Raw genomic sequence first — 26466 nt, forward strand, 5'->3', positions numbered from 1 at the left:
AGGGTAGCGGGAGCAGAGCAGACTGGCTGTCGCTTTCCCCTTCTTCCTCCCGCCCGGGTGGGAACGCAGCCCGGCCGAGCCCCTCCTGCCAGGCACCCTGGCCCGGCAGCCAGGACGTGCCGCTCGGTGCCGAGAAGCCGACCGGCGAAGGACCGCGAGGGACATCGTGCCCCGAGCGGCTCCCCAGGGCCCAGCGGGGCCGGAGGTTCCCCGGGCCTTGGAAAAGCCCTCTGGAAAAGCCGGGAGGGCCCCGTGCCCCTGCCGCACACCCCTCCCGGAGGCCGCTCGCCCCGGCGGTCCCGCCGACGTGACGCCGCTCCCTCAGGCGGCCGCCGCCACGGCGACCGCGACCCCACTTGAGCCCACTCCTCCCCCCCCTCCCCGCCCCCCCGACACACCGGCGCTGCGCGCAGGCGCGGGGAGCAGGGGCGGGGCGAGGCGGGGGAGGGGGGCGTGGCGGGCGGCGCGCGGCGGCTCGGGGCGCGCGCGGCGGCGGCGGCAGCGCCATGTCGATGGAGGACCCCTTCTTCGTGGTGAAGGGGTGAGCGCCGTCCCTCGGGAGACACCCCCGCGCCGTGGGGGCTGGGGAGGGAGCCAGGGGCCGTTCCCGGGTGCGTGGGGGGGGGGTGTGCTGGGCACGGCCGCCCCGCAGCAGGGGAGGCCCGGGGAGTGGGAGGGAGAGGGGGGGGTGTGAGCGGCGGTCGGGGCGTCTCTGGAGGCGACGGGGGCGGGGGAAAATGGCGCCTCCGTCCCCCACCGTCTGCGGCTGAGGGGGGATCTGGGGCGGCCCCGGGCCCGGCTGGGGCGGCCGGCGTCGACGGGCGGGCGCGGAAGGCCCCGGGGCGAGGCGCTGTGCCGTGCCGGGCAGGTGCCGGGCCGCGCCCGGGCCTCCCCGCACGAAAGGCTCCCCGCTCCAAGGAAGCCCCAGCTTTGTGGGTGCACCCCCGGGGTACAGGGCCGGGCGGCGAAGCGGGAGGTGCAGAGCTGCCTTGTCCGCAGGTGCGGCTCCCCGCACGCTGGCCCAGCTTGGGGACAGCCTGCCCGGATGTCCCCGCCGTCGGAGCGCGGTGGCAGTGGCTTGGGAAATGTCGCCGGGGCCTGGCTGGCTGGTGGGTGGCATCCCCAAGAGGCAAGGGTTGTGGCGTCCAGGCAGAGAGATGGAGAGGAGCGGGGGCCAAGGTGGGGAAGGAACTGCAGCATGGACGGTAGCCATGAGAGGAAGCGAGCAAAGAGCCCGAACAAAGGCAAACGCAAACCAAAGGTGGTCGAGGCAAGAAGAAAGGAAAAATGTAATTAATACAGGGAAAGCAGCTCAGTTTCTAAAAACCACCCTGGGGCCAGCTTTGGTTTCTGCTGCGGGGTGGTCGCCAGCCCCACTTCAAGTGAAGCAGCACCAAGGAGGAGCGGAGGTGCTCATAGGGCAGCGGTGGGGAAAGCCGTGTGAGCACAGGAGGTGTGGGAAGGGATACTGGTGCAGCCAGGGAAAGTGAATCACTCTACCAGGTTGAACCAGTGCTAAGGGGAAAAAATACCAGTCGCTGTGGGTGGGGAGCAAACGTCCTGTCAAACTTTCCAGAGAGGTTCCTGTGCTGTGCAGGGGAGACCTGGGAGGGGAGAGGGGATGTGCTGCCACTCCCAGCATTAATTATTACCCAGCAGGTTGGGGTGGAAGGGTCTGGTGGAGGCCATCCACGTTAAGTTCAGTTTGCATTCCTGGAGTTCGTAATTCCTCCCATCAGAGGACATCCAGCTCTGCTTTAAATTCCTGCTTGTGTGTACGTGGGTACTTCCCCAACTATGCCCAGATGGAAGAAAAAACCCAAGACTTTTGCTAGCAAGTGGTGGAGGGAGTGAAGCTCCAGATCCTCAGTGTGGGCTGCTGACTTTAGGGCACTAGATGTGGCAGACTTGGGCCCGTGGGCGTGCGAGGAGGGACACACATCAGGGTGCTGAGAGACTGCAGCTTAGACAGCAAGGTTGAGTACTTCAGGCCACGGCGTAACATAAAGAGATCTGCGGTCCCAGCACCCCTGCAGGGTGCAGGCTCAGTTCATCTGTCCTGGGCTTCCCCCGCTGATAACCTGCTTTCCTTCACTGGGGATAAACACCTGTGTCTTACATGGATGCTGTGTGCAAGCTCTTAGGCTCGTGGTGGCCACCTTTCACACCAGCAAAGTCTGGTCTCATCTGCGTCCCTCATCCCAGCTTCCCATGAACCTGGGGGAGTAGTTCATGGCTTGGGACTACAAAGTTTGTAAATACAGATAACCATGGTGGTGGACCGTGACCTGAACTTACAGACCCACTTGCCCCAAACCATCAAAGCAGTGATCAGTGCTGTCAGCAAAGCTTGCCTTCCCGTGCTGTGAATGCACTCATCTCCAAAAAGCTTAGAGCAGCAGAAAAGACTTCTGTTCCCTAAGCTAGCGTAGTAGAGCTGTGTATTTTTTAAATGCTGAATTAAAATAAACAGTGCTGCACTCAACAGTCTGCTTGGCTGTATTGTGGGGACAGTTCCTGTAACTCTGTGTGCCCTTGGGGTATCTTGCAGAGGTAGTCAGGAATCTTCAGAGGAAAGCTGTTGAGAGGAATGTACAATATTGGTTGCCAAAGAGCTGCCTTGTTCAGATGCTCTGCCCTGGCTTGCCTGTGTGACACTCGACAGAAACCTCCCCTAAAGAAATAGGTCCCTTCATTAATAGCTGACCTGTAAGTTGCTGCTGCTCAGCACTTTGTGCTGCAACAAGAGACGGGATGGTCCAGCAGGTAGGGCAAATCCTTTTTTTACAAAATCCTTATTTTACAAAATAAACTAAAAATTGTTTCAAGGAAAGATGTTTGGGAGAAAGTTGTGCTTCCCTGCTCAGCTGGACACGGGGCTGTCCTGGCGTGACTGCTGCAGAGGAACTGATGATAATGCCTTTGCTTCTCTTTAATGACCCTGGCTCCAGGGAGGTGCAGAAAGCCGTGAACACCGCCCAGGGGCTCTTCCAGAGGTGGACAGAGCTCTTGCAAGATCCCTCCATTGCCACAAGAGAAGAAATCGACTGGACCACTAATGAGCTCAGGAACAATCTGCGGAGCATCGAGTGGGACCTGGAAGACTTGGATGAAACAATTAATATCCTTTCTGTGGTCCTTTGGAGGTAGAAGCGTGCGGTTCCCAAGTTGTACTAAATAGCTGAGTACCAGTGCTTGCCAGTAGTTACTTTTTGCAGAAATCAGGACTATTTGGGATTGAATTTTGCATTTACATCGGCTTTTCTCAAACTGCAAATGAGAAATGAAGCCAAATGTACTCAGCAAAAGGATTTTCCTTTTGCCTTTTTGTGTTCCTTTTGACAAGGTATATCCTAAGATGCTTTGTTCTAGAAAGCCTATTGTGTTGTATGAATTCGGATTTCTGTGTAGTCAGTCATACTTTAGGCTGGCTTCCAGAAATACTCCTTTTCCCTCATGTTCATCTGAACACTCCTGAAAGTGCTGCACAGCATCAGAGAACTAAAAAAATGCAAGAGAGAAACCTCACACTGGTCCGTGTACTGCCTAGGACGTTCCTGGCATGCCTGTTTTTTCCTCCAGTGTTTTGTACTTTGCTAGTCAAATTTTGGTAGAAGGCTCAGCACAATGGCCACTTGGTAGACCCCTGCTGCGGCACGCTCGGGGTTTGTGTATCTGTCTGCATACCCAACACCGCTAACGGGGACTCCTTGACTTGCTGCCTACGTATTGTTGAGGCAAACCCACGGAAATTCAACCTCGATGCGACAGAGCTGGGTATCAGGAAAGCCTTTATCACGAGCACACGGCAGGTGGTCAGGGTAAGGAATATGGGCTTGGGGTGGGAGTGTGGGGAAGGCAGGGGTGAGTGATTAGGTGGTTAAAAAAAGGAAAGCTTGTGGCCATTTCAGTGCTGAAGTGGAGAGCAGAGAATAAACCTACTACCTGCTCTCTCTCAGGCTTCCTTCTCTTCCCCATGCACTCCCTCCTAGGGCTGCCCAGACAGGTTTGGGGCTGCGAGGGTGCAGGTAGCCGGTGGCATACCCTCCTTTTCTGCTGCTGCCCCTTTGAGTCTTCATACCTGTCTTGCAACAGGGAGCCTGGGAACCTATAGAAACTGGGAAGGAAGAGTAAAGGACCCCGCTGCGATGCAGGGGAGGCTGGAGCCTCCCTTCAGAGTTGAAGGAAATCGTGACTGTCCTGTGCTTTTGTAGCACTAGTTTTCAAAAACAGAGAGTCCACTTTGAACACTGACAGATGGTTAAAGCCTAGCATTGTTGACGTGGTGACTTCAACTTCCTACCACTACAAAATAGTCCAAACAACCACTAGATTTATTTTTAACTTGGGGAAGATTTTTTTTTTTTTAGTTTAAGCTCACACTTCAGAAGCAAAAGGAAGATTGTAACAACTTGGTGGTAATAAATAGAGAAGAAACATCTTCCCAAAAGCTTCACTGCCCGGTAACAAGATGCTAGTTAGGAAGTTTTCTCCCTATTAATAGCTACACTGCATGTAGCTTAGTTTCTGCTGCACCTCGTGACTCTGATGTTCCTCCTTCACAAAATGCATTGCTGTGGCTGGCAGTAAGCTTGTTACCTTACCTGCAGTCCCTCAGTCTGGATGCAGTTCCTAAGGCTTGCTGCCTGGGAACTGATCCCAAAACCGCACTGGCCCTGGGTAGCAGGCATGTGCTCGCTGCCTTGCCCTCAGTGTAGTCCACTCCCACACGGGCAGGATCAGGCAAGCCCACTCTGTGGTCCTCTTTTCCCGACTGAAAACTGCTGGCTAATGGGTTTTGGAGCAGCGTCTCTTATTGTTATATGAAATTCATTAGTGGCATTACGCAGCTGACTTCCAGTTTCCAGGGGGAAATTTGTGATGCACAGCAGCATGTGCATTAGCCGGTGAGAAGTAACCGAGTGGGATCTGGTCCTCTTAGGCGGTGTATTGCACGTCTCTGAACCGTAAAACATACCTAAATGTTCTGGTGACATCAGAACTGTGCTGGTGGATCAATCCCTGCTAGATCGTATTGACTACTTGCTAGTTGGCCCTATAAAAACTAGACTACTTTACATTGTGATGGGGATCCTTCTGTGGCTAGCGAACTTGGCAGCAAAACTTAATTGATAAAAGAGAAGACGTAGGCACAGTTGGAGAGGATGGCCACAGGACAGGAAATCTATCTCATTCTATGCAATATAAAACCAGATGCAACTGGGAATAAAGTGCAGCGGGTTACAGGCTTCCAAGACCTTGAAGAACATGTCTCTTCCTTACAGTCTATCAATGGGAACATTAGTTCAGTATTATACAAATCAAAGTGCTTCTGGTTGTAGTAGAGCAAAACAAGTAGTAAATAAGGAATATTTTCAAAATACCCCATTGCTGCTGATTCTAATATTATTAAAATGATAGACTGCATTGAAGCTTTCTACAGTATCCTTCTAGACTCTTCAAAACTGTACATTTTCAAAGAAAATCTCCTTTCCCTCACTCCCCCTAAAGAACCCTTGCTGGGTATAGACAGCCCTGTAGCACCCTGAAACTGCCTGTCACCTCAAATCCAATGCTCACATACTTCTTCTTTTGTTGAACAAACAGGAAATGAAGGATCAGATGTCAAACTCCTCCATGCAAGCACTGGCTGAAAGAAAAAACAGACAGGTGAGAACCAGAAACGGGCAAGTTAAGTGAATGCAGTGGCTAGTACTTTAAGGAGTGAGGAGGATTTATCAGCTCTAGCAGCTGTTGTCTTAAGGTATGTGTTAGGTGAAACTTCCATTTTCACTTACTCTGAGGCCCCACATTGTAAGGTAGAGTGTGTAGCATTGATCAAAACTGCATAAAAGCTGTAACAATAGTATATACTGTCTGTAGTTCATCCCCTTAAAAATCTTTTTTCTGGGAAGGGGCTTGCATGCTGCAGCAAGGCTGTGTGTTTGAACCATGTCTGTTTGCTGACCGAGAGCTGGTTCTCGCAGGCATGTTGCTGCCACTCTTTTCCAAGCCTGTCTCTCAAAGCAGTAAGTCAGCACTCGCCATCTGTCTCTGTCTTCAGATCTGGTTGTGTACAACTGTCAGTGTTGCATCATCCCACAGAAAGGGGAATCTCCCTCCTCCTCGGGGGGAACAGACTCAGAATCCATGTCAGTGAATGTAATCCTGTGTTCTGTTGTATTTAGGAGCTGAGATGCTGCAATATCCTTTCATGCAGTTGCCTCTCTTAATAGTTAGCCATGTAAGAAGATAGAAGGAGTCTCAGGTTGTCTGCACTTGTAATCTAAGGAATAGAAATAGATGCGGCTTGTGCTCCTTCCCAGCTGGCAGGGAGGCTGTAAGGAGATCTCAGAGCTGCCTCAGTAAAAGTTGGTGTGTACTTCGTACAAGGAACTTACCTGACTGCATCAGTCTTACCATTTGTGGCATAAATGACAAACTGCAACAAGCTACTGAGAGGCACAGAGCTGATTCCTGAGCTTGTTACAGGGTTAATTGTCATGCTTGGCAAACACTTGAAGAAGCAAAGTCCCTTACACCCTTGCTCAAAAAAGTCTGTAGCTGTCTCTGTGTTTTGCTGCTTTCCTTTGCGTGAAGTTCCTGCTAGCTGCAGGAGACCATATGGCCCAGCTTGTGTGGTGACATCTGGTCAGGAAAACTGACTTCCCCTTGCCGTCTTCCTTTCCCTTCCCCAGCCCCTCGCCTTCCCTCCAGACTGTGAAGCTTGTGCTGCACTGGGCTGCAGCAGCTTTTCCAGCATGTCTGAGAGGCTTACTGGCGACGACCTGACCCTCACAGGCTAAGGCTAGCAAACAGAGGCCTATCTATTGAAGCTGCAGCAAAACTAGTGCACTGTGTTAAATAAGTAGTAGCTGCGCTTGCCACGAACTGGAGAGAACCAGGAGCTTGCTCATTGTCTTGGGGGCAAAGCCAGATGTCCTGCTGGCTTCCTGCATGGTCGGTCCATTGGCTTTCCTCACACCTCCTTGAACCTTGTAAGGCAGATGAATCATAGAGACAGTCTTGGTTTTAGCCTGCTGGCGCAGCCTTGTCATTGTCATGCTGTTCTTCAGAAATACTTGGTTGTCCCCTCCTGCCCACGACCAGAAGCTGCAAGGTGGTCTCGTTACAAGTCGGACTTGCCTCTATACTGGTGGGCAGAGGTCCTTAGTCCACATGTAGTGCTGCAGGGTGCAGCTCCTCATCTGCAGGCCACTTTCATTCTCCAGCATCTGTCGCTCATGTTATACCCCTTCCAGGGACCAGACTTACTCAGCTGGAAAGCCACATCTCTCCTGACTTTGCACAAGCTTCTCTCTTCAGGTTGTAAAGCAGGTAGCAAGTCTAATCTTGTATGCTGGCAACTAAACAGTATGCTGGAGGAACAGGTAGCCTGAATCAAAGAACATGAGCATATAACACTGTTGTGGTTATACATTGCACTGTTTTACCATCAGCTCAACTGGTTAAGTACTTTATCCAGACCTTCTTAAGTCCCTGTCATTAGTAGCACAGTGTTCAGTTCAAGCTATACATCTGTTAACACAGTATATCTGGATACTTCCCAGTTTACATGTCCTACCACACAGTGCTGCCTCTTGAGCAGACCTTTGCTAGTCCTTTGTGCTGTGCAGACCTCCTGCTTACACCATCTGTTGGTCACACTCCAGAGGTATATCTGCAATATCAGGCTGCAGAGACTTTCCAGGCTGGCATTTTGGTAGTGCGTTGTTTAGTTCATCACAGCGCTCTGGCTGAGTAGCAATAGAGCGGGAGGAAAAGGATGCTGTATGCGTGTGTACAGGAATATTGCCTTGTCTGCCTTCCTGCTACACTCTGTGGACAGGCTGTGAGCAGACACAAGGGTGTTGCTAAGGGCTCTCTGCATCTGTTTAGGCACTCCTGGGAGAAAGTGGGAGTCAGAGTTGGAGCTCTGGACCTGACAAATACAGCCGTCTGGACCGGGAGCTGCAATTAGCAAATTCACACTTCATTGAGGAGCAGCAAGCTCAACAACAGGTAAGGCAGCTGGCACCACGTGGACTAAATAGCTTTGCTTGCCAAATGGGTGCAGGAGGGTGAGGTATGGGCTGCGAGAGCCAAAAAAAATTCAGTCCTTGGCTGGTCTGGATCCAGGAGCCTGACAGCCTTGCTGTTTGCTTGCAGCATATACCTATGCATGCATTTCCTGTACAGCGCAGCTCTGGATGCATCTTGGTGCATAGTTTTTAACCCTTGAGGCCTGGGTCTTCTGCTTTGTACAGAAGGCAAACAGCATGATCTGGAAGATGTAGCGTGCTAAGCTTTAGTACTACAAGGATTGCTGAAATCCTTGGAAGAGTAGAAACATTGCAAATTGAAAAGAGCCTCTTATGCAGCTTCCCCTGGTTAAAAAATGAGCTGATGTTTGCTGGTGTTTGTGTGCATCTTCATCAGAACAAGCTAGGAGCAGGAGCACGTGCCTGCTTCCTTTTCCTGCCTTTGTCAACATGAGATTCGTGAGAAAGCCTGTGCAAGGGCTTTGCGAGAACCCCTGGTGAGGTGCTTCCCCGCCGCTGAGGGATTTTGTCTGAAGAAGTGCCCGGGCAGTGTGCAGACCCACGTGCAGCAGCCCACCCAAACACAGGACTTTAAACAGGCAGCTTCTCAGAGGTGGCAAACTCTGCTAAAGCTCCTGACCCATGACGCCGCCCCAGCTTTCAGACGATTTTTACCTAGTGACTCTAAGAAGATAAATAGATTCAGAAATAGGTAACTAGGGTAAACCTAATCCTTAGTGTGACTGTGCCCTGAAAATGACTTAAAACATTAGCAGACCTATTCCTTTGGCACATTGAGAGCCAGGCTTGCTATTTTTAGCTGTAGAAGCTGCAACAGCCTTTTACTTGCATTAACCCCTTTTTACCTGCAGCATGTTCCAGGTTGCATTTCCCAGGCACAGCATCAGTGTGGCTCCCTGGTGACCGCTGCTGTACCCACTGCAGGCAGAGGGCCTTGCGGAGGTTTTGATGACTGGTCCCTGTGACTTTGAAGAGTTGCTTTAGTGGTGGGTGCAGCAGGGAAAGCAGGGGGCATGGCTGAGCTGAGGCTGCATTTGCAGGGATGTCAGGCGACAGCAGCCTGCTGTGCTGTGGGGATGCCATGCCAGGGTGGCTTTCCTGCGGCTGTTGCTTCTCCAGCATTTCTTAGGAATTTGGTCCTCATTCCTGGTGGCTTAGGTCTGTGCCCAGGCCCCGCAGCTGATGTTGGCTGAGCAGTGAGTGTCTGTCCACCAGATCAGCTGGCTCCAACCCAGCTGCAGGAGGCAGCAGACCTGTAATTGCCCATTTCCCTTCTCTTTGGCCCTAGTTGATTGTGGAGCAGCAAGATGAGCAGTTGGAGCTGGTCTCTGGCAGCATTGGGGTGCTGAAGAACATGTCCCAGCGCATTGGCGGGGAGCTGGAGGAGCAAGCAGTGTAAGTGTGAGACACAGCGCTGAAAACCCAGTGGGGTATGGGGCTGGCTGCAACACAGCTGGAGGTCCTCGCACACATCTTTGCCCCTGTTAGGGCCTTGAATTTATTAGTCCCTCAGGCAGTGTCTCTTAGCCAGCCTTTGATTTTAGGCAGTGGAAAGCATTGCTTACTGCAGCCTGTAAGGATCCAGCTGCGGTCTCGTTTGTTTGAAAGCCTGCACCTAAGCAAGACTTAGCTTAGACTTTCTTCTCTGTGCTTTTTACATGCTCACCCTAAGGCACACAGTTAGCTCCTTGGCTTCAGGCAGCCAGCAGTACCAAACAGATGAGGGAAGGAGGTGCTGTGTAATGGGGATACTGGGTGCTTTCCCACTCCACAGGGTTTTGTGCTGCCCCTGGATAACTGCTTGACCTGGGAGTTCTCAGCTCTGCCTTGCCGCTCTGAAACACGCAGCACAGAGCTGCTATTCATAGTTAAAGCTAAAAATAACCCTCACCCACGCAAAGGGTTAAAGGGTAGCTCACAAAGTAATTTGCATCCATCATTTACATATAAATTAGATTCCTTTCTCAGTTTTTGTCCTTTGCAAACAAGTGCATAAAGTTTCCAGTTATGCAGGCTAACAGCTACCACTTCCAGAGAGGCTTGAAGGGTTTGTGCCTAAAACCCCTCCTTATTTGGCTGACAGGAGTCTGGAGGACTATGTCCCTTGTGAAGTGATATTGTCTTTGATGGAGAGGAGGAACTTTAAACCCACCTCCTGTATGAAGTCTTGCAGCATGAGAGTCTTCTCTCACGGAAGCTGATCATTGTGGTGTTTCTGTTTCCAGATCATCACGTAAGCCATCAGTGCTTGCTAGACAGTAGCAGATAACAACTGCAATGAGTTTTTTACAACTTTCTTTTTCCCCACTGAATGAAGGTTGAACAAGTGCCCTAGAACTCCAAGTGAAGGAGGCTGTTCTTTTAAATGTATTAAGCTTTAAAGTCCCGCTGGCTGGAGACGATTGGATTGGTACCTTGATTCTGGATGTGCTTGTTTCTCTTCAGTGGGTTCTTGGCATTGACAAAGCACAGCTTCAAGAAGGCTTTCAGATTCATTACAGTTGCTGTGTGGAGGAAATAGAGGGGTAACTTCTATGCAGAGCTTAAAAAGCTGCTTAAAAGCAATTGCCAATCTCATTCCTGCTTGATACATGACCGGAACAAGATTTTAGCTTCAACTGCAAGCCTTGACCTGGCAATTAGATCTATCTAACCAGGCTCTGCTAATCACACATTATAAATGAGAATTACCTCTTAAAAAGAGGAAAAACCCCACTCCTCACCTTGCAGGGGTGCATATTGCTCAGCCATGAACACGCAGGGGGGACCAGTCCAACAGGTATCCCAAATGATCTCCCATTTTCCACCAAAGCAGAGCTGCTGCTTCAGCAGGCTTTTTTGCCTACCTTGAGTGCTTTCAGGAGATGGGGCTACATTCATTTTCTCTGCCAAGGTGCAATACACTGATCACATCAGTGTTTAGATCAGTGTGTATGAGCGCACTGAGAAATCCTGAAGGGACACGGGATGTGCTGCTTGCTGACAAGTGCCGTGCTTCTCTGTCCCCAGGATGCTGGACGACTTCTCCCATGAGTTAGACAGCACTCAGTCGCGGCTTGATAACGTCATGAAGAAGCTCGCCAAAGTGTCTCACATGACAAGCGGTAGGTCCAGGGAAGTGGGATCCAGTCCTGAAAAGGGAGGCAAGCCCTTGGATCTTCAAGCTGGGATGCTACATGCTCCCACCCACTGACAGCCATTCCCGACCCGAGCAGAGGGGAGGGAGCAACTCTCGGTGCTTGATAGAGGGAGAAGACTTCCAAGCCCTGCAGCTCCTCCTGCCCAGACACTGCTCTGCAGCCTGTCCTTTGCCTTTGTTTTATTTACAGATGCCTTTCTATTTATGCTGCTGCTGCCGCGGTGGGAAAACCCCCCTCTAGATGGTAGGAGGGGCAGCTCTGCAGACTCCTGCTCTGCTGCAGTTTCCCGGGCTGCCTGCCGAACAAAAGCTTTAAAGGTGCCATAAAACACTCGCCACTGTGTGTGGCTTCCCCTGCACCAAACGCCTGCCTGCAGCAAGCCCCTTCCCAAATCTCACCCGCCCCCGGGCTGCTGGCGCCTGCTGGCCTGCAGGCCTGTTGTCAGTCAGATATATCTCTCAGCTGGCAGGGGAAAGAGGCGATTTCTGTGCTGGAGGGGAGGCTGAACCCATGAGAAAAGTCCTTATAAGGCTGTGCCTGAAGCCGGTGGGCTGGCAGGGCGCCGCGGGCAGAGCAAACAGGAAGCCCAGCGTGCCTGCCGGGAAGTCCCCCGCCGCCGGCTTGCCTCTCTGAGCCCTGGCAGTGCGCCCGGCGGTCGCTTCCTCCGTTACCCCTCTCCCGTGAGTGCTCAGGTAGCTTGTGGAGGCAGCAGCAAGTCAGGAGGAGAAGTGTTCCTGCTCTGCAGGATTAGGCTGGCCAAGGGATTTATGAGGTGGTGGAAATACAGCCCTAGAGAGACCATTTGTAGTGCTGACAGTGCACTTTGGGGTCACCAGTAGCCCAGTGGTGGCATGACTGCTGGCAGACCTCACGTGTCTCCCCTATCCTCTGGGAAAAACACTTTGATCGTTGCAGAGTGCTTCTGAGAGTTGTGAAAGAGCATTTCTGCTATCCCTGGCATAGCATGCGCCAGGGCTGACCAGGAAGGCTCTTCCTGGGGTAGCCGCTGTGCCCAGAAGTTGGGGGGTGCCAGCAGCCCTGTCTTCCCTGCTGCACCATCGTGTTGCAGGGGCTTTCCCTCTGCCATCACAGACGTGGCCATGGACAGATAGCAGCTCTCAGAGGCGATGTAGCATTGAGCTTCTGCAGACTGTGCACCGGGCCAGCAAGGTGTAAAGACGTCAGGGGAAACCTCATTCCTGGCACTCTCCTAAGGGGAGCTGCCACAAGCTCTTCCTGGCAGAGCTCTTTTGGGCAGCTTTCACCAGAACCCTTCTTGTTCCTTTAGCAAACAGGTTAGTCCACAAATGAGCAGCAACGCACAGCAGCTCTCTACTTGTTCCTCCTGGTTGCTTTTGAACTGGCTTAATCAAATCTGTTTGAACTTGGTTGTGGAGAAGCCTCAAAATTCCCACAGCTGTCCCCAAAAATGGATGTATACTGGAGGAGAAACACTGTTGCCCCGTGGGCTGCAGTAGGGCATGCTGCCAAAGGAGCCACTGCTTTGGCTTTTTTTGGCTTCTTTAAGCTTAAATTGGGCTTCTAGCAGTACAGCGAAGAAAAGCTCTCCCCTGATTTTCCTTCCCCGTTAAAGCAGGAAGGCTGACGCTTCCTTTTCCTTCCAGATCGACGGCAGTGGTGTGCAATTATTGTCCTCTTCGTCATCTTGCTGGTGGTGCTCATCCTGTTTTTCGTCCTGTGATGGACTGAACTTCCTTGGACGCCCCCTCCCCGCCCCCTTACCCCCGTAGCACGGGGAAATGAAACTCTCACCGTTTCCGTCCGCCCACAGAGATCCCCGGCAAGAAAACCCACACCCAGCTCTCGCCATTCTCCTCTGAGGACCACGGCTCGGCTCCGCCGGCATCTCACCTGGCCCCGGGGAGAGGGGGTGGAGGACTGGAGCTGCCTCCTCCCCTGGTGCGGTGTGATCTGGACCTGGGCTCCAGGTCTGGACCTAGGCAGCTGGAGGGGGACTTGGCCCCTGCACTTCCACCCTGTGCAGGTAGGAGCCGGTTGCAGCGGTCCCGAGCCGCCTGCAGTCGGATGCAGACACAGAGCAGCGAGCCCTGGGGAGGATGGGATGGGGTGGGGGAGGAATTAATTACTTCACTGAGCATTACAAACCACATTGCCAGCCCACGGGTGCTTGCCAGCCAAAAGCATTACCGGGAGGAACGGTGGCATGAAAACCCACGCAGCCACGGCAAGGGAGGGGAGCCCTGGCCGAACTCCCCCTGCCCCATGCTGCCTTCCTCCCGTGAGCCGGCTCTGAGCTGCCAACTTACTGCCGAGATACCATGGTGAGTCTGCAGCAAAGCATTCACATCCACCACCCCTTGGCAGAAGCTTACACGCAGGTGAGCCGTAGGGTGTAGTGTCCTGCCATCGGTTGGTCGGGTGCGATTAGAAACCCCAGAGCTTTAAACTTGGGTTGATGCACGCTGAGAGCTGGCAAACAACCATTAGCCAGAGTGAGTTTCTTAAAGCTTTTAAAATTGCCTCCTTTGTTATACAAGCCTCTAAAGCTCATTGACTGATGCTTTCTTTGCTCTTGTATAACTGAGTAACTGCTTCTGTTTAACAGCTGCTTCCCTTTGGCAAGTGATTTGTCAGGTCTAAAATAACTTATTTTTTTTAAGAAAAAAAAAAAAACTTTAAAGATTTTTTTGATGACCGTTTGAGCCACGTTCGCTCTGCGGGTGCACGACATGCATTATCAGAGGAATGGGGCTCAATTATGTATTTCAAGTGCATATGAACTTGTAAATAGGATGTCTTAATTTTTCCCAACTGCTGTTTTTTGGACACCTCTGTTGTAAGCAACCAAAGGGCAGGAAGGAGATTCAAAGCTAGGTCATGTTTCTGTATGAATTCCCAGTCCTTTTGTTACCTTTGAGTTGTTCGTCACTCGAGTTGTCTCGGCAGTGTCAGATAGCCTAGTTGTCTCCCTTGTACAGTGAATTAGGAGTTTGCCAGGTGGTCGATAGCAAAATGTGGTGAAGAAAGCCCACCCTGGCAGAATCACTGGGGAGAAACACAGACAGGGGTTTCATGCTGCAAACCTTGGTTGCAGGATATGGGGTGACTCTTCAGGAAAGCAAAAATGATTTCTTACTAAAGTTTGTTCCCATATTTATGTTGCAAACACCAGAAGACTTGGGACAGGCTGGCTTACACCTCCCATCTGGGTCTCAGATGGGGCTGGGGGAGGAAGTTAATTGGTGCTGACGCTAAGACTTCTCCTGAAATTGCAAATTGGCCCCCAAAAGTCCTACTCCCTGAGCGGGAAGTTTACCACCAGACGGCTTTACCTCCCGGATGCTTAGCCTGGACTGAAGACTCCTCCCCAGTGGGTTTGTGGCTCCCTTCAAGCGGCTGCGTGATCCCCCCTGTCCCCTCCGCAGGTGCCAGGCACTGACAGCCAGTGGCACCGTGCCTTCTGCAGCTGGCCACCAGACTTGAGGGGGGGCAAGACGGAGTTGCCCTGCTGCGCCTGCTCTCATCATTAACGCACACGTGCCCTGAGCGCCAGCCCGCACTAATTACTTCAGCAGTTGCTCTTTATCCTTGCAGAGCACCTCGTTTCTTTTGGTTATGCTGCAAGAAATACACGGGGTGTCTCGTTTCCAAGGCTGGCTATCGCAGTGTCTGCATGGCTCCTTGGGCTTCGTACCTCTCCAAGAGCAGGTTCCCGGGAGCGCGAGTCCGACCAGCGAGCGGGGCTCGCCGTTGGCCGGTATTTGCACACCTCCAATCCTCATGTTGTTTTCAGCGTGGTCATGCATCCTCTGGGAGCAGCTCCCGGTGCTCTGTGCAGGACCGTTCCTTCATTAGTCTGGCATACTGCCGAAGGGTGGCCCAGCTGCTGGCATCACCGCAAGCCACCAAACTGTCTTTGGTCCCTTTTACTGCGTACATTTGCTTTTTCTGTTGTTGGTGGTGCCCCTCCCTTTAACACTAAATAAATGCATTACTGCTGCCCAGCGTGGCGCAGCAGAGATCACCCGTCGTTCTGGCAGTGACCCTTGCTTGGGGACAAGCTGGAGGCGGGGGAGGTAGGTGTCTCCCAGCGCTGGGTAGCAGGAAAAGCTCCCACCAGCATCTGCTGGGCATCACCCTCCTGGCTTTTAAGGCTTAAGTGGCTGCTGCAGTTTCTGGGGTCCCCTCTGCACTGCGGACAGCTGCTGCCCAGATGTGGGGGATGCTGCAGGCAGCTGCTGCCCAGATGTGGGGGCACCACCATGCAGAGGGCAGCCATTGCTGCCGTGCCTCCTCCGCTTGCCGGCCTTGGCGCCTGCCGGAGAGGCTTGTCCCTGTGCAGCCGCCCCGGCGCCATGGCATGCATTTCCCCTTCCGTGGCTGGAAAAAACAAAACCCCCAAATCAGCAGCAGGAGCGCAGACCCCTCTCATTAGCGATGGATGCTTGCAGGCACGTCCCTACGGTTGACCCAGCAGTGCTGGCAGGAGGAGGAGAGCAGCCCTGTCACCCCCTGCTCCCCCCCGCCAGCCCACCGTGCTGCTCGCAGGGAAGGGGGGGGGGGGTCTGCTCTTCAAGAAGCAGCACTGCAGGCAGCTCAGCTCCCTAGCCCCCGTCCCACCACAACACAGTCCGGAGGTGGCTGTTAGAGTGGGCCATGGGAAACCAGGCAGCAAAGACCCTGAGCACATCCAGAGACAACCCAACCCTCCCCCTCTGCCCCCAAAAGAGCCTGCCGGGGGTGGCAACAGGGAGCCCTCCCCCCCCAGCTTTCCAGGGAGCATTGTCCCCCCAGGGATGCCCTTTCTGCCCTGTCCCCATTTCCCCTCCCCACAGACCAGACAGGTCCTCAGGCCCCCAAAGAGCTCCTCCTCCTCTCAGCTGACAGCATCCCAGCTCTGCCGGTCCCAGGACCATGCGCCATGCCACCTGGCAGCCAGGACATGCGTTCAGCGCCCCAGACAAGTGCCCACCATGGTTACACCAGCCCTGAGGGGCTCAGCCCCACGTGAAGGCACCCGCACGCTCCCCAGCACCTAGACCTGACCCCAGCTCCCACATCCACCAGCAGCCCCATGACCCTGGGGCTGGGGCATGTCCCGTCCCCCTGGCCAATTGTCGCCACCCGCAAGCCCAGGGCACCATATTTTGTGATTAGATTTTCTTTTTTTTTTTCCAGTTTGAAATAATTTAAAAGAAACCCACCAGCCCACAGGCACAGGTTTTCAGCGGTGGCAGGGAACCGCACATCTCCTGGGGATGTGGGGATGGGGCATCCCCACGCTGGCCACCCCAGTGCCCAGCAGGACAGACCCACACTAGCTTGATGACACAGCTGGGCTGTCCCCTGTCCCCACACTTGGGGCAGCTCCTGAAGACTCTAGACACTGTGGGGGGGTCCTTGGTCCCACTCTGGCTCCTGGGGGGGACTGGGAAACCCGCCTGCCCCCACCGCAGCGGGGAGCCAAGTACTGCACCGGAGTGGGGCAGGTCCTGGCACCGCGGGGCAGCTTGGTCCATGCCACACCATCCTGCAGCATCCCAGGACGTCGTCATCCTCCTCCCACCGGGCTTCCCGGGAGCCATGCCAGGGCTACCGGGGTGCCGGTCGGTGCCTGAGCACGCGGAGGGACAGGGTGTCCGCCTGGAGCAGCAGCTCACGGATACGGGCCAGCCCCAGCCCCGAGACGGCCGCCCCATTGACCTGCAGGATCTCGTCCCCCACGCCTAGGAGCCCCGCGTACAGCTTGGCCGTGCCGGCGTCCGTCATCTCCTGCACGTAGACACCTGTGGAGAGGGACAGGGGCGGGTGAGCCCCCCATCCTGTACCCCATGGCCGGGGCTGTGCCCCCCAGGGGTGCCCGGGGGCTGCACGCTGGGCCCATGCACAGCAACAACTTCACTGTAAATGGCTTTTGGGACAGGCTGCGTGCCCCAAGCCGAGGACTGATGGACACGTGGGACTGTGCGTGGCCAAAGCCACACGCGATAGCATCCCCCTGTCCGCCGTCACCCCTTTGGGGCTCAGTGGGGATGGAGCAGCCCCCTCCACCTGTCTCCAAGCTCATTTCTGGAATGGGACAAGAGCCACTGTGGAGGGGCCATGCCGTGCCTCCCCTAAGGTTCATGTGGCACTTTGGGACAACCCCACCGTACCTGTGTCAGGCCGGCCGTGCCCAGAGGTGACGCAAAACCCGAAGGCGCCGTGGGGGGGTCGCTGCAGCTCCAGCTGGCTGGTTCCATCGGGGAAGACCTCCACCACGCGCCCCACCGCACGCAGCCGGCCGGGCACCCCGATGTCCTCCACGCTCAGCGAGCGCCGCGGCCCTGAGCTCCCCTTCCTGCTGGGAGAGGGAAGATGGGGTGGGGAGAGGGAAGGTGGGGTGAGCGGGGACCCCAGGAAGATGCTGGGGACCAGGTGATGGGGTCCCCGGCTGCACCCAGCCACCGTGTGTGGCTGAGCACCCCGAAACAGCCTTACTGGGCACGGAAGCACCTGGGCATCTACCTGTCAGCTGCGGTCTGGGGCAGAAGGTAGGCGCTGGCACGGGGTGTCTTGCCCAGGAAGGGGTGCAGGCTCTGGACAGAGACGGCTTTTGGGGGCTGGCAGAAGGGCGACACCTGAGGAAAAGCATGCGGTTGAGATGGGGACGACCACCAACGTTGTGCAGCGCCACAGCCCTTCACCCGCTGACGTGCCGAGGGAGTGGGGGGCATCCCTCACCCCCCTGTCCCCCCGCCGGAGCCCTCGCCAAACCACCGCTGAGGAGGGATAAGCTGGTGCGCCCTGCTCTAGGCCAGGACACCCACCCAAGAAGCAGGGTTTCTTGGTGAGGCACCTCACTGCTCAGCTAAGCTGGGACACACGAGCTGTGATCCCGAATCAAAGTAACCCACCTCCCCTCCCCAAATCTGCTCTTTCACCCACCCTCCAACTCCCTCTTTCCCCCTTCCACTCCACATTTAGCTCCAGGCTTTTCAAACCCGGCAGCTTTGGGATGGCACAGGCACCCACACAACCCACCCCCAGGACCACCGGGGCCATAAAGCAACGCTCAGGAATGTTTCACCCCAGCCCAGCACCCCTCCGCCTGTGGGACCCTCCGGAGTCCCACAGTATACCCTGTGGGGAGTACATTTCGGCTCACCAGCCGCAGGGACTGCAGAGAAGGCGACTTCTTCATGCCGGGGCCATCCGGGGGGTTGCTGCCGGGGGCCGGGAGCTGCTCCATGCTGTAGCAGCGGAAGCGACCCAGGCGCTGCTTGGTGCTCTGGCTCAGGCTGCACAGGAGCTTCTTCAGCCCCGACGCCGAAGCACTGCTGCCCTTGCGGCTCGCTGGCCGCCCCGGCTCCCTGGATGGAGAGGGACGATGCTCGTCCACCACGTGCCTGGAATGGGGAACAAGACCGGCAACTGCCACAGGGCTGGGGGTGCATCTTGCACCCGCCTTCACAGCCTTGAGAGCTGCAGCACGGTGAAATCGGGATGCACGGTGAGATCGGGGTGCAGCCGCCTCCCCGCAGCAGTGACCCAGCACGTGCAAGGGACGGCTTCATGAGCCAAAGCTACCTGAAGGACTCCCTACCCGTCTTCCCCATAATTTCAGGGGTTTAACACCTTTCAGACCTCCCCTGCTCTCTGCCTGAAGGGATCGCATCCTGCCAAGGGGCTTGAAAGACCCAGCGCCACCTCTGAACCCTCCTGCCAGGTTGAGACATGCTGCGCCCGGGCATGGGTCCAGTGGGTTTGTGTTTGATGAGCCCCAAGGCAGCCCTGGGGTTGCCAGCGTTTAGCAGCTGCTTTTCCCCAAAACGGAAGACCTGAACTAAACACCTCCAAGGTCACCCACCATCACATTTGCCGCAACACGCTTGGCGGAGCGAGATGCGGGGTGCAATCCAGCTCCCCCAAACCCACTTGACACCCCCCATATTGTGGTTTCTGGGAAGTTTTTGGTGCCAAAAGGTAAGAGTCCCACCGGGAAGCCTCGGGGGGGATGCTGAGGGATGCAGGTCCCACCGCGGACGCAGGATGCCGGCAGCCCCTCGCTCTCACTCACCCGTGTGCCGTGCTCCTGGCAGCTTCCCCGGGGGGATGAGCAGCCTCCTGGGGTGCAGGGCCAGCGGTGGGGTGTGACGACGCCCCTGTAACTGCAGCAAGACAGTCATGACCCCCCTTCGTTAGGGACACCCCCCCTCCCAAACCCTGGGCACCCTGCGCGTGGGTCCCTTACCTCTGCCCGTCCCCGGGGGGTCCTGCCCGTGGGTGTTGTTGCAGTTGTTGGTGGACAAGGCATGGAGGGGGCTCCCCGGGAGCCACCTGGGGCTGCAGGGACCCCGCCGCTCCTCCGGCCCCACCGTGCCCCCGGGCTGAGGGGGTGCAGCGCTCCCACCATCAGGCTCTGGGCCTCGGGCTCCTTGGCTCGATGCCCGGCGGCTGCCACCGGAGAAGAGGGCTTTCCTGCAAGGCACCTGGGAGCAGGCCTTTTTGGTGGGAGGGGGAGCGGGGAGGTGGGTGCCCAGCATGGGGGTGCTGGCCGCCGGCTGCAAGGAGGAGTCCAGGGGCTCACTAGGCTGCCGCGGGGGATGAGCGGTGCTTCCCACCCCCTTGCTGCCCCCCGAATGCTGGTGGGGGTCCCCGTCCTCCCTGCTACCGGCTCTCCCCAGCGGCGGGGGGCAAACAGCCCCCGTCTGGCTTGTGGCACCACCCGAGCCCCCGTCCTCTGCGCGGGGGCCACCGCTGGGCGCGCACGTCCCCTTCCCAGCCCTCGCCTCCGGCTGCGGGGCGGCACGGGGGGCCTTGTGCCCGCGAGCCCGGGGGTCCCGGTGCCCCCGTGGGTGGGGGCTGCGGGGTCCTGCCTCCTCGCTGTCCGTCCGGCAGCCGTCGGAAGTGTCGGTGCTCTCCAGGGCCGAGTCCACCTCGTCGATGTAGGTGACGTCCCCGATGTACGTCTCCTTGATCTTCTCGGTGTGGATGCGCTGCCGGGAGGGGAGGATCCACAGCGGGGACCCCCGGGGGCCCAGAGCCCTGGTTTTGGGCTCCGGCCGGGCGGCGCTTGACCCCCCGCTATCCCCTGGGATGCTTCCTTGCCCCGCGGGGCTACTTTCAGCCGCGTCGGTGGCCGCCGGGGCGTCCGCGCCCCGGCTGGCGGCGGCGGCACCGAGGAAGGAGCCGCAGGCGCTGCACTTGCCCCCGACCACGAGGTCGCCGCTCTGGGCTTTGGGCTGGCCGGCCCCGTCCCCCGGCTGCCCGCCGCCAGCCAGCTCCGTCGAGGAGAGCACCGAGCCCAGCGCCCGCCGGTGCCGCAGCTGCAGCCGCTCCAGGTACCGCACCTCGGCGTCGCGGGCCGACTCGTCCTCGAAGCGGACGCGGGACGGAGACGGTCCCCGGGGCCGCCGCGGCCGCCCGCAGCTCGACTCCCCGCTCGACGAGTCGCTCAGGCTCCCGCCGTCCCGCGGGGCGATGCTCGGCCTCCCGCTGGGCTCCCTGACGTGGGGGACGGACAGACGGACACAGAGGAGCTGCGAGAGGGCTGCTCGGCTCCCTCAGAAAAGCAGGGCGGGAAGGGGAAAACCCAGCGCGGAAGATGGGGCAGGAGGAAAGTCCACCCACTGCTCCGCCGCGGCATACAGCCCCGCTCCCCTCCAGCCCGCTGCCCAGGCTGCCCGAAGCCGAAATCACGAGAGGCTGCGGCAATACCCCGCTGCCACAGCCCGACCTCCGTCGCCTTTGCCCGGCACCGAAGCGCGAGGTTAATCAGGCCGGGAACACCGAATTGCACATGACCCGGCACACACGGCCAGCCCCTGCCAGCAGCCAGCCTCCCCCGGAGAGGTGCTCCCCATCAGCTGGGAAACACCACACCCTTAATGCCTCCACATTGCCATAAAACACAACTAAACACGCCTTCCCCCCCCCCCCCAAATATGATGTTGCAAAGACTTCGGGCATACCCAGGCAGGGGGATGCTCTTGCGAGCAGCGCGCTGCTCACGCGAGGGTGCGAGGCTGCGTGCACGCGGCGGGTCGGACCCTGGCTCTGCGCACATGGGTGCACGCTCTGCAAACACGCCCCTGCCTGCATGCGCACGCTCGCACGCTCGCACGCTTCGCACACGCACCAAATCCAGCTGCGCCCCTGAGAGTGCCATAGTGGCAGGGGACAGGGCGGGAGGGGGAGGCAGGATTCGGCCCGCGGGGCCGACACTGACCTGGGGTGCGGGACGGCGGCGGCGGCAGCGGTGAGGAGGAGGATGTCGTGGCTGGCGCGGAGGGGGTTCGTCCGAGCCTTCATGCGGGCGCGCTGCAGCAGCTGCTTGGCCTGCTCGTGCCGCGGGCTCAGCTCGAGCTCCTGCCCGGGGACAAAGGCCCTGCGGCCGCGCAGCGGGGAGGGGGATTAGGAAAAAATAACAGGGATTAGACGTGGTTTAACAGTGACGATGAGGCTGCTCTGCCCAGAGAAAACGGGGCCCGGCCTCCATTCACGGATAGGCTGGCTGCCACGCCGGGGGATAGCCGGGCGGGAGCCCCCTCTGCCCCCCGGTGCCAGGCAGAAGGAGGGGGGGTCGCACCCCACACTGGTGATGCTTTGGGGGAGGCTCAGCACCCGCACAGCTCGGGCACCGGCTCAGCCGAGGCAGCGCTTTGCACCACAGGCATCCCGGAGGTGGATGGGGAAACTGAGGCAGGCGTTGCCTCCAACCCCCGCTGGCGTAAACCCCACAACGTTGTGAATGCAGGTAGGTTTGGGACGAGCCCCTGACCCGGCTGCCTTCCCTTCCTTGCTGGGGGTCTTCCCTGGCCCCCCTGCCCACCGGCTGCAGGGCGGGGGATCCGTCAGCTACGGGAGGGCACAGCCCCGCTCCGGCGCTGCCTTCCCTGTTGGCCATGGCCCTAATCCCCCTGATTAAAATAATCAGCTCAGGCAGTCACTTCGGGGAGCCTGGCCTTAACCTCTTCGCGGCAGGAGGGTGGGCGCACGCCAGCTGCCAGGAAAGCCCTCTGTGCAGCACCACGGGGGGTCCAGGCCCCCCCCCAGGTTTTGGCTGCCCCTGCTCACGGGGAGTGCAGCATCCCCGGCTCTGCCTCGCACCCGGCCGTCACCGATCAACCCCAGCCGCCAGAGCGGAGCAGAACCAGTAACCACAGTACAGGGGGGGTCTTCCCCACTCACTTGCAGCCCCCACGTAGCCCCCAGCCCGCACGCTGCCGCCCAGCTCACCTGCCCATCCCACCTCTGTATTTTTAGTCTGTACCTCTGAGGTTTATCATTAGTCCAACAAGATTACACACGCCTGCCGCCTCGATCCTCTTAAGCACCTGGAGCAAATTTCTCTCCCGTCTTCTTCCCCAGCTCCCTTCCCGCCCTGGGGTGCTGGCAGGGACCCCCCCACCATGCCCAAACACGACACGGACACCCGGCTCGACCTGACCCTCCTGCCCATCTTGCACCGAAGCATCGCCAGAGCCCATCCACGCTCCCCCCCGCCAGCTGCCACGCTGGGGTCTGCCCCCATAGCCCTTCCCCGGAGCCCTGCCGAGCCCCAGCGCTGCTTGATGGGGTGTATTTAAAATACAAGACTGGGGAGGGAAAAAAAAAGGGAATTGTCCGTCTCTGCCACGCTGGGACTGACCTACCTGCAGCCCTCGGCGTCCTGCAGCGAGACCCCTGAGTCCCAGTCCCCATCGCTCGCCGGCACCTCTGAAACGCAGGACAGGGAAAGGCATCAGCCTGGTCAGACTGCAGCCCCCACCCTGGTCCCCCTCGATAGCACCCCTCGTACCCCCAGCCCCCCAGCTCAGCCTGTCCTAACCCACACCCTTTTCGGGGCTATCCCAACCACTCAGCTCTGGAGAGGCCCCAGAGGAGCGGGATGTGGGGCAACAGCAGCCGGCGTGGGGTGGGACCACGGGGATGGGGACCGGGGGGTTGTTAGGGCAGACGCTTTCAAAAGAGAAATTAATTCCCTTTTCTGGCAGCAGCTTGCAAAGGGAAGATGACGGCTGCAGACCTCGAGTGCCCCAGAAAGCGGAATTCTTGCTCTTGCTTTTAGCAGTGAAATTCCTCACCAGGACGCCGGAGGGGACCGGCAGCGCCCAGAGCATCCCGGTGAAGAAGGAAGGGCCCCATTTTGTTTGCGGGCATCTCCTACAGCTGCCAGCGAAGGGGATGCAGCACCTGCAGGGAACGGGGCAGCCCTGGGGTGTGAAGCAGCACAGAGCTGCGGGAAGCTGGAGGACGGCACCGAGGACCCCCTTTCCCCCCAAAGCTTTTCCTTCCCACTCCCCCCGGCTCTACCGAAACGGCCACCACCTGCCCGAAATACGCACCGGGGGCGGCGAAGCCCAGCACCTCCTGCAGCAGCCGCCGGTTCCTCTCCACCCTCTCGGCCAGCGAGAGCCTCTCCCAGCCCTCTGCTGCGGTGGGGGACACAGACAGACCCCCCTCGTCCTGCGGCGGAGTTCGTGCCTCTTCTTCCAGGGGGGGTCTCTCGTGGGGGGAGGCAGAGCCGCGAGACCCGCTGCCCTCATCCCCGGGGAGCTCGGTGACTCCCGGCACGTCTCCCTTGGGTGCCGGCACCCGCCAGAGCCCCGGGGTGCCGGCGCGGGGTGCCGGGGCTTGGGGGCCACCGGCCACAGGCTCCCCCCCATCCAGCAGCCCGTCCGTCAGGTAGGTGCGGAGCTGAGCCCGCGGCTCCGACGATGCCGTGTCCGATCCCGGCTTCCCCCGCCGGGGCCGGGGCTTCTTGGGTGAGACACGCTCGGGGGCGGCCGTGGGGGTCCCCGGCCGGCCACCCCCCCGCTTCTCCTTCAGCGCCTTCACCTTGCTCTCCAGGATGGCGTGGGGGCCACGGGCGGCCTCGGGGTGCTCCGGCAGCGCGGGGGTTCGGCCGCCGCTCTGGCCGTGCTGCTTGGGGGGCCGCAGCACCCGCCACGTCTCAGCGGGAGAGCCCCCCTCCATCCGCCCTGCGGGGAGAAGACCCAGGGGAGGGTGGGCGACCCTCCTCGTTGCCCTCACCCTCCTCCTCCTCCCCAGCACTGCCCCAGGCTCTGCAGACAGCAGACAGGGTGATGCTTGCACCCAGGGGACAAACAACGCCACCGTGGAGAAGGGGACAGGGACGTGGCACAGCACGAGGCCGCCCCCCCCAACCCAGAGCACTGACACTGGACCAGCATCACTCTGGAGCGGGGGGAATGGGGGAGCGGTGGTTCCCCAAATCAGGCAGCTGGGGGGGGAGCAGGAGCACGGATGCCTGCCTGTGCTGTTTTGGGTGCCCTGGGGCACCCAGCAAGGTGTCCTGGAGGGAATCGGCAGTTTCTGAGCCAAATCAAGGCCCCAGAACTCCCCAGGACAGAAAGCCCTCGTGGCTGCAACTCGCCAAAAGTGCCACCACACACACCCCAGCCCCCTGCTCCACCCCAGCCCCCAGGGTCACACGCGTCGCTCGTCCTGCACCGGCCTCGTGCTCCCGGTGGCACCCAGGTACCGCCACCCCCCGCACCCCACCGGGAGCATCCCGTCCCCGCCGGTACCCCTGGAGGAGCCTCCCCCGTGGCCAGGGCTGCAGGAGCATCCCCGGGACACCCACCCGAGCCCCATCAGCCCCCCAGCTCACCGCAGCCCCTCGCTGCCCCGGAGTAGAGGGGCAGTGGGAGAGGGCTGCAGGCGAGAGGCGAGGGCTGTCCTTACCCCTGGAGCAGCATCGGGAGAGGGCTGGGAAGAGGGAGAAGAAGGCGGAAGAAGGGAAGGAAGCAGGGGAGGAAAAAAAAAAAAAAATTTAAAAAAAAAAAAAAAAGAAAGGACAAACCAGCAAATCCCAGCCCCTTCAGCCGAGCCCGAGCTCAGCTGCTTGGCTGGGCTGTGGGGCCGTGGCCGGCCCTGCCTCCCGCCCCAGCCTCCTCCTCCTCCTCTGCACGCCCCCAAAACACGCCGGGGCACCCCGCCAAATCCTGCCCCAGCCCCGAAGCCGAATCGCCTGCCCCCATGCCGGCTGGCGGGTGGTCCCAAATGGCAACGCCACCGTGGCCACCGCGCTTTCCGAGCGTGGGAGAGACGGAGGGGACCCTGCAGGAGGGGGGAACCCAAAAACCCTGTGGCGGGACAGAGGGAAGCCCGTCTGCCTTGGCCGGCTCTCAGGAATGTCCTTTGTCTGGGCTGCGGGTTTGGGAGGCGAGCGGGGAGCGAAGCCAGCCCACCTCCCCGGCCTGCTGGGGGGGGCACCTCACCCCGGGGTGCTGAGTGCCGGAGCGGTCTGCCCCGCACCAGTGGCTGGGCCTTCAGGAGACCCAAAAAGGATAGAGAGGGGTGGGGGTGGGTGTCGTCTCTAACAGCCTTCAGACTAGGCACCCTCCTGTGACCGTCACACGCTTGCAGACCTGCTAATTTTTCCTGCTTTCCCAGAGGCCAAATCCTGCCCGGCCCCCCCCCCGGCAAGCCGGGGCCAACCCAGCATCTTCAGGCAGAAGGATGGTGGGAGCCGAGCTTGGTGCATCCACATATCATCATCCTTAAACCCAGCATGCAACACGCACCCTGTGGAGCCACCCGCTCCCCACACACACCAAAAGACCCTGCCTTCCTCCCCGGAGACCCCACAAAACTCATCACGCAGGATGAGGGTCCCGGGTGGGCAGCGCTTACCTGGAGGTGCGGGGGCTGCTGTCCCCAGGGGGCAGGAGGGGTGCCGTGGGGGCCACAGACATCCCAGCCCCGCTCCGGCTGCCGCTTTAAGCTGCAGCTTTTGATATTCGTGATTGGTTTCATAATCCCGATCAAAAGGAAATCACCAGGATTATGAAATTGTTTTAATCCTCCCGGCTCCAGCCACGCCAGCCCCTGCCAGCACGAGCAGCAAGAAATCACTTTTATCTTCTTAAAACGTCCCCTGCCACCCCAGTGGCCCCAGAGCCCTCATCATGGCCAAAACTGAGCCCTAAGGCTTCCTTCCCCATGGGGCTGGCTGTGCTCACAGTGGGCAGCGGAGACGACTCCTTGCTCCACGGCGGACAGACCGAGCATCTTTCCCCAGCTGCTCCCAGGCAGGAGGGGACCACTGGCAGGTTTGGGTGGAAGACCCCAGGGCAGAGAGACCCTCCTCGCCCCGTAGCCCAGCCCTGGGGTCCGACCTCCCCTGCAATGCCCGGAGCCATCCTTACCTCCACACCATCCCAGAGAGGGATCCCAGCTCCTCTGCCCCAGGCTGGGGAGGTAAAACGTGCCTGGGAGATGTTGTCCCCATCAAGCTGGGGACAAACCGGCCAGCGAGGTGCCAAAGCAAG

At 58.3% G+C, this 26466-nt stretch overlaps 2 protein-coding genes across 3 annotated transcripts; one reads left to right on the top strand and one right to left on the bottom strand.

Moving 5' to 3' along the window:
• The first annotated feature begins 445 nt into the window (after window positions 1-445).
• STX6 (syntaxin 6) lies at window positions 446-15209 on the top strand. The gene is made up of 8 exons (XM_075038532.1): window positions 446-541; window positions 2952-3132; window positions 3738-3821; window positions 5608-5670; window positions 7900-8022; window positions 9352-9458; window positions 11073-11167; window positions 12829-15209. The coding sequence occupies exons 1-8, from the start codon at window positions 507-509 to the stop codon at window positions 12903-12905; spliced, it is 765 nt and encodes a 254-aa protein (XP_074894633.1). The 5' UTR covers window positions 446-506; the 3' UTR covers window positions 12906-15209.
• A 1129-nt stretch (window positions 15210-16338) lies between these two features.
• KIAA1614 (KIAA1614 ortholog) lies at window positions 16339-25284 on the bottom strand. 2 transcript variants are annotated; one of them, XM_075038530.1, is made up of 10 exons: window positions 24878-25284; window positions 23515-24150; window positions 22822-22885; window positions 21396-21554; window positions 19419-20671; window positions 19245-19335; window positions 18333-18573; window positions 17693-17805; window positions 17341-17525; window positions 16339-16971 (listed from the first exon to the last, which is right to left on the bottom strand). In XM_075038530.1, the coding sequence occupies exons 2-10, from the start codon at window positions 24143-24145 to the stop codon at window positions 16778-16780; spliced, it is 2931 nt and encodes a 976-aa protein (XP_074894631.1). In that variant the 5' UTR covers window positions 24146-24150; window positions 24878-25284; the 3' UTR covers window positions 16339-16777. The 2 variants fall into 2 exon arrangements, with proteins under 2 accessions (XP_074894631.1, XP_074894630.1); XM_075038529.1 differs by having other exon boundaries at window positions 17341-17528.
• Window positions 25285-26466: the final 1182 nt, after the last annotated feature.

This window comes from Buteo buteo, chromosome 10 (assembly GCF_964188355.1).
Source record: "Buteo buteo chromosome 10, bButBut1.hap1.1, whole genome shotgun sequence".
NCBI classification, from domain to species: domain Eukaryota; kingdom Metazoa; phylum Chordata; class Aves; order Accipitriformes; family Accipitridae; genus Buteo; species Buteo buteo.

Excerpts from the sequence above, each read along its gene's own strand:
- STX6 (XM_075038532.1), top strand. The coding sequence starts at position 507 with ATGTCGATGGAGGACCCCTTCTTCGTGGTGAAGGG. Across the intron at positions 542-2,951 it reads CCCTTCTTCGTGGTGAAGGG|GGAGGTGCAGAAAGCCGTGA; the intron begins GTGAGCGCCGTC and ends CCCTGGCTCCAG. Across the intron at positions 8,023-9,351 it reads AGCAGCAAGCTCAACAACAG|TTGATTGTGGAGCAGCAAGA; the intron begins GTAAGGCAGCTG and ends CTTTGGCCCTAG.
- KIAA1614 (XM_075038529.1), bottom strand. The coding sequence starts at position 24,145 with ATGGAGGGGGGCTCTCCCGCTGAGACGTGGCGGGTGCTGCGGCCCCCC. Across the intron at positions 20,672-21,395 it reads GCCGCCGTCCCGCACCCCAG|GGAGCCCAGCGGGAGGCCGA; the intron begins GTCAGTGTCGGC and ends CCCCCACGTCAG. Across the intron at positions 16,972-17,340 it reads GCACGGCCGGCCTGACACAG|GTGTCTACGTGCAGGAGATG; the intron begins GTACGGTGGGGT and ends CCCTCTCCACAG.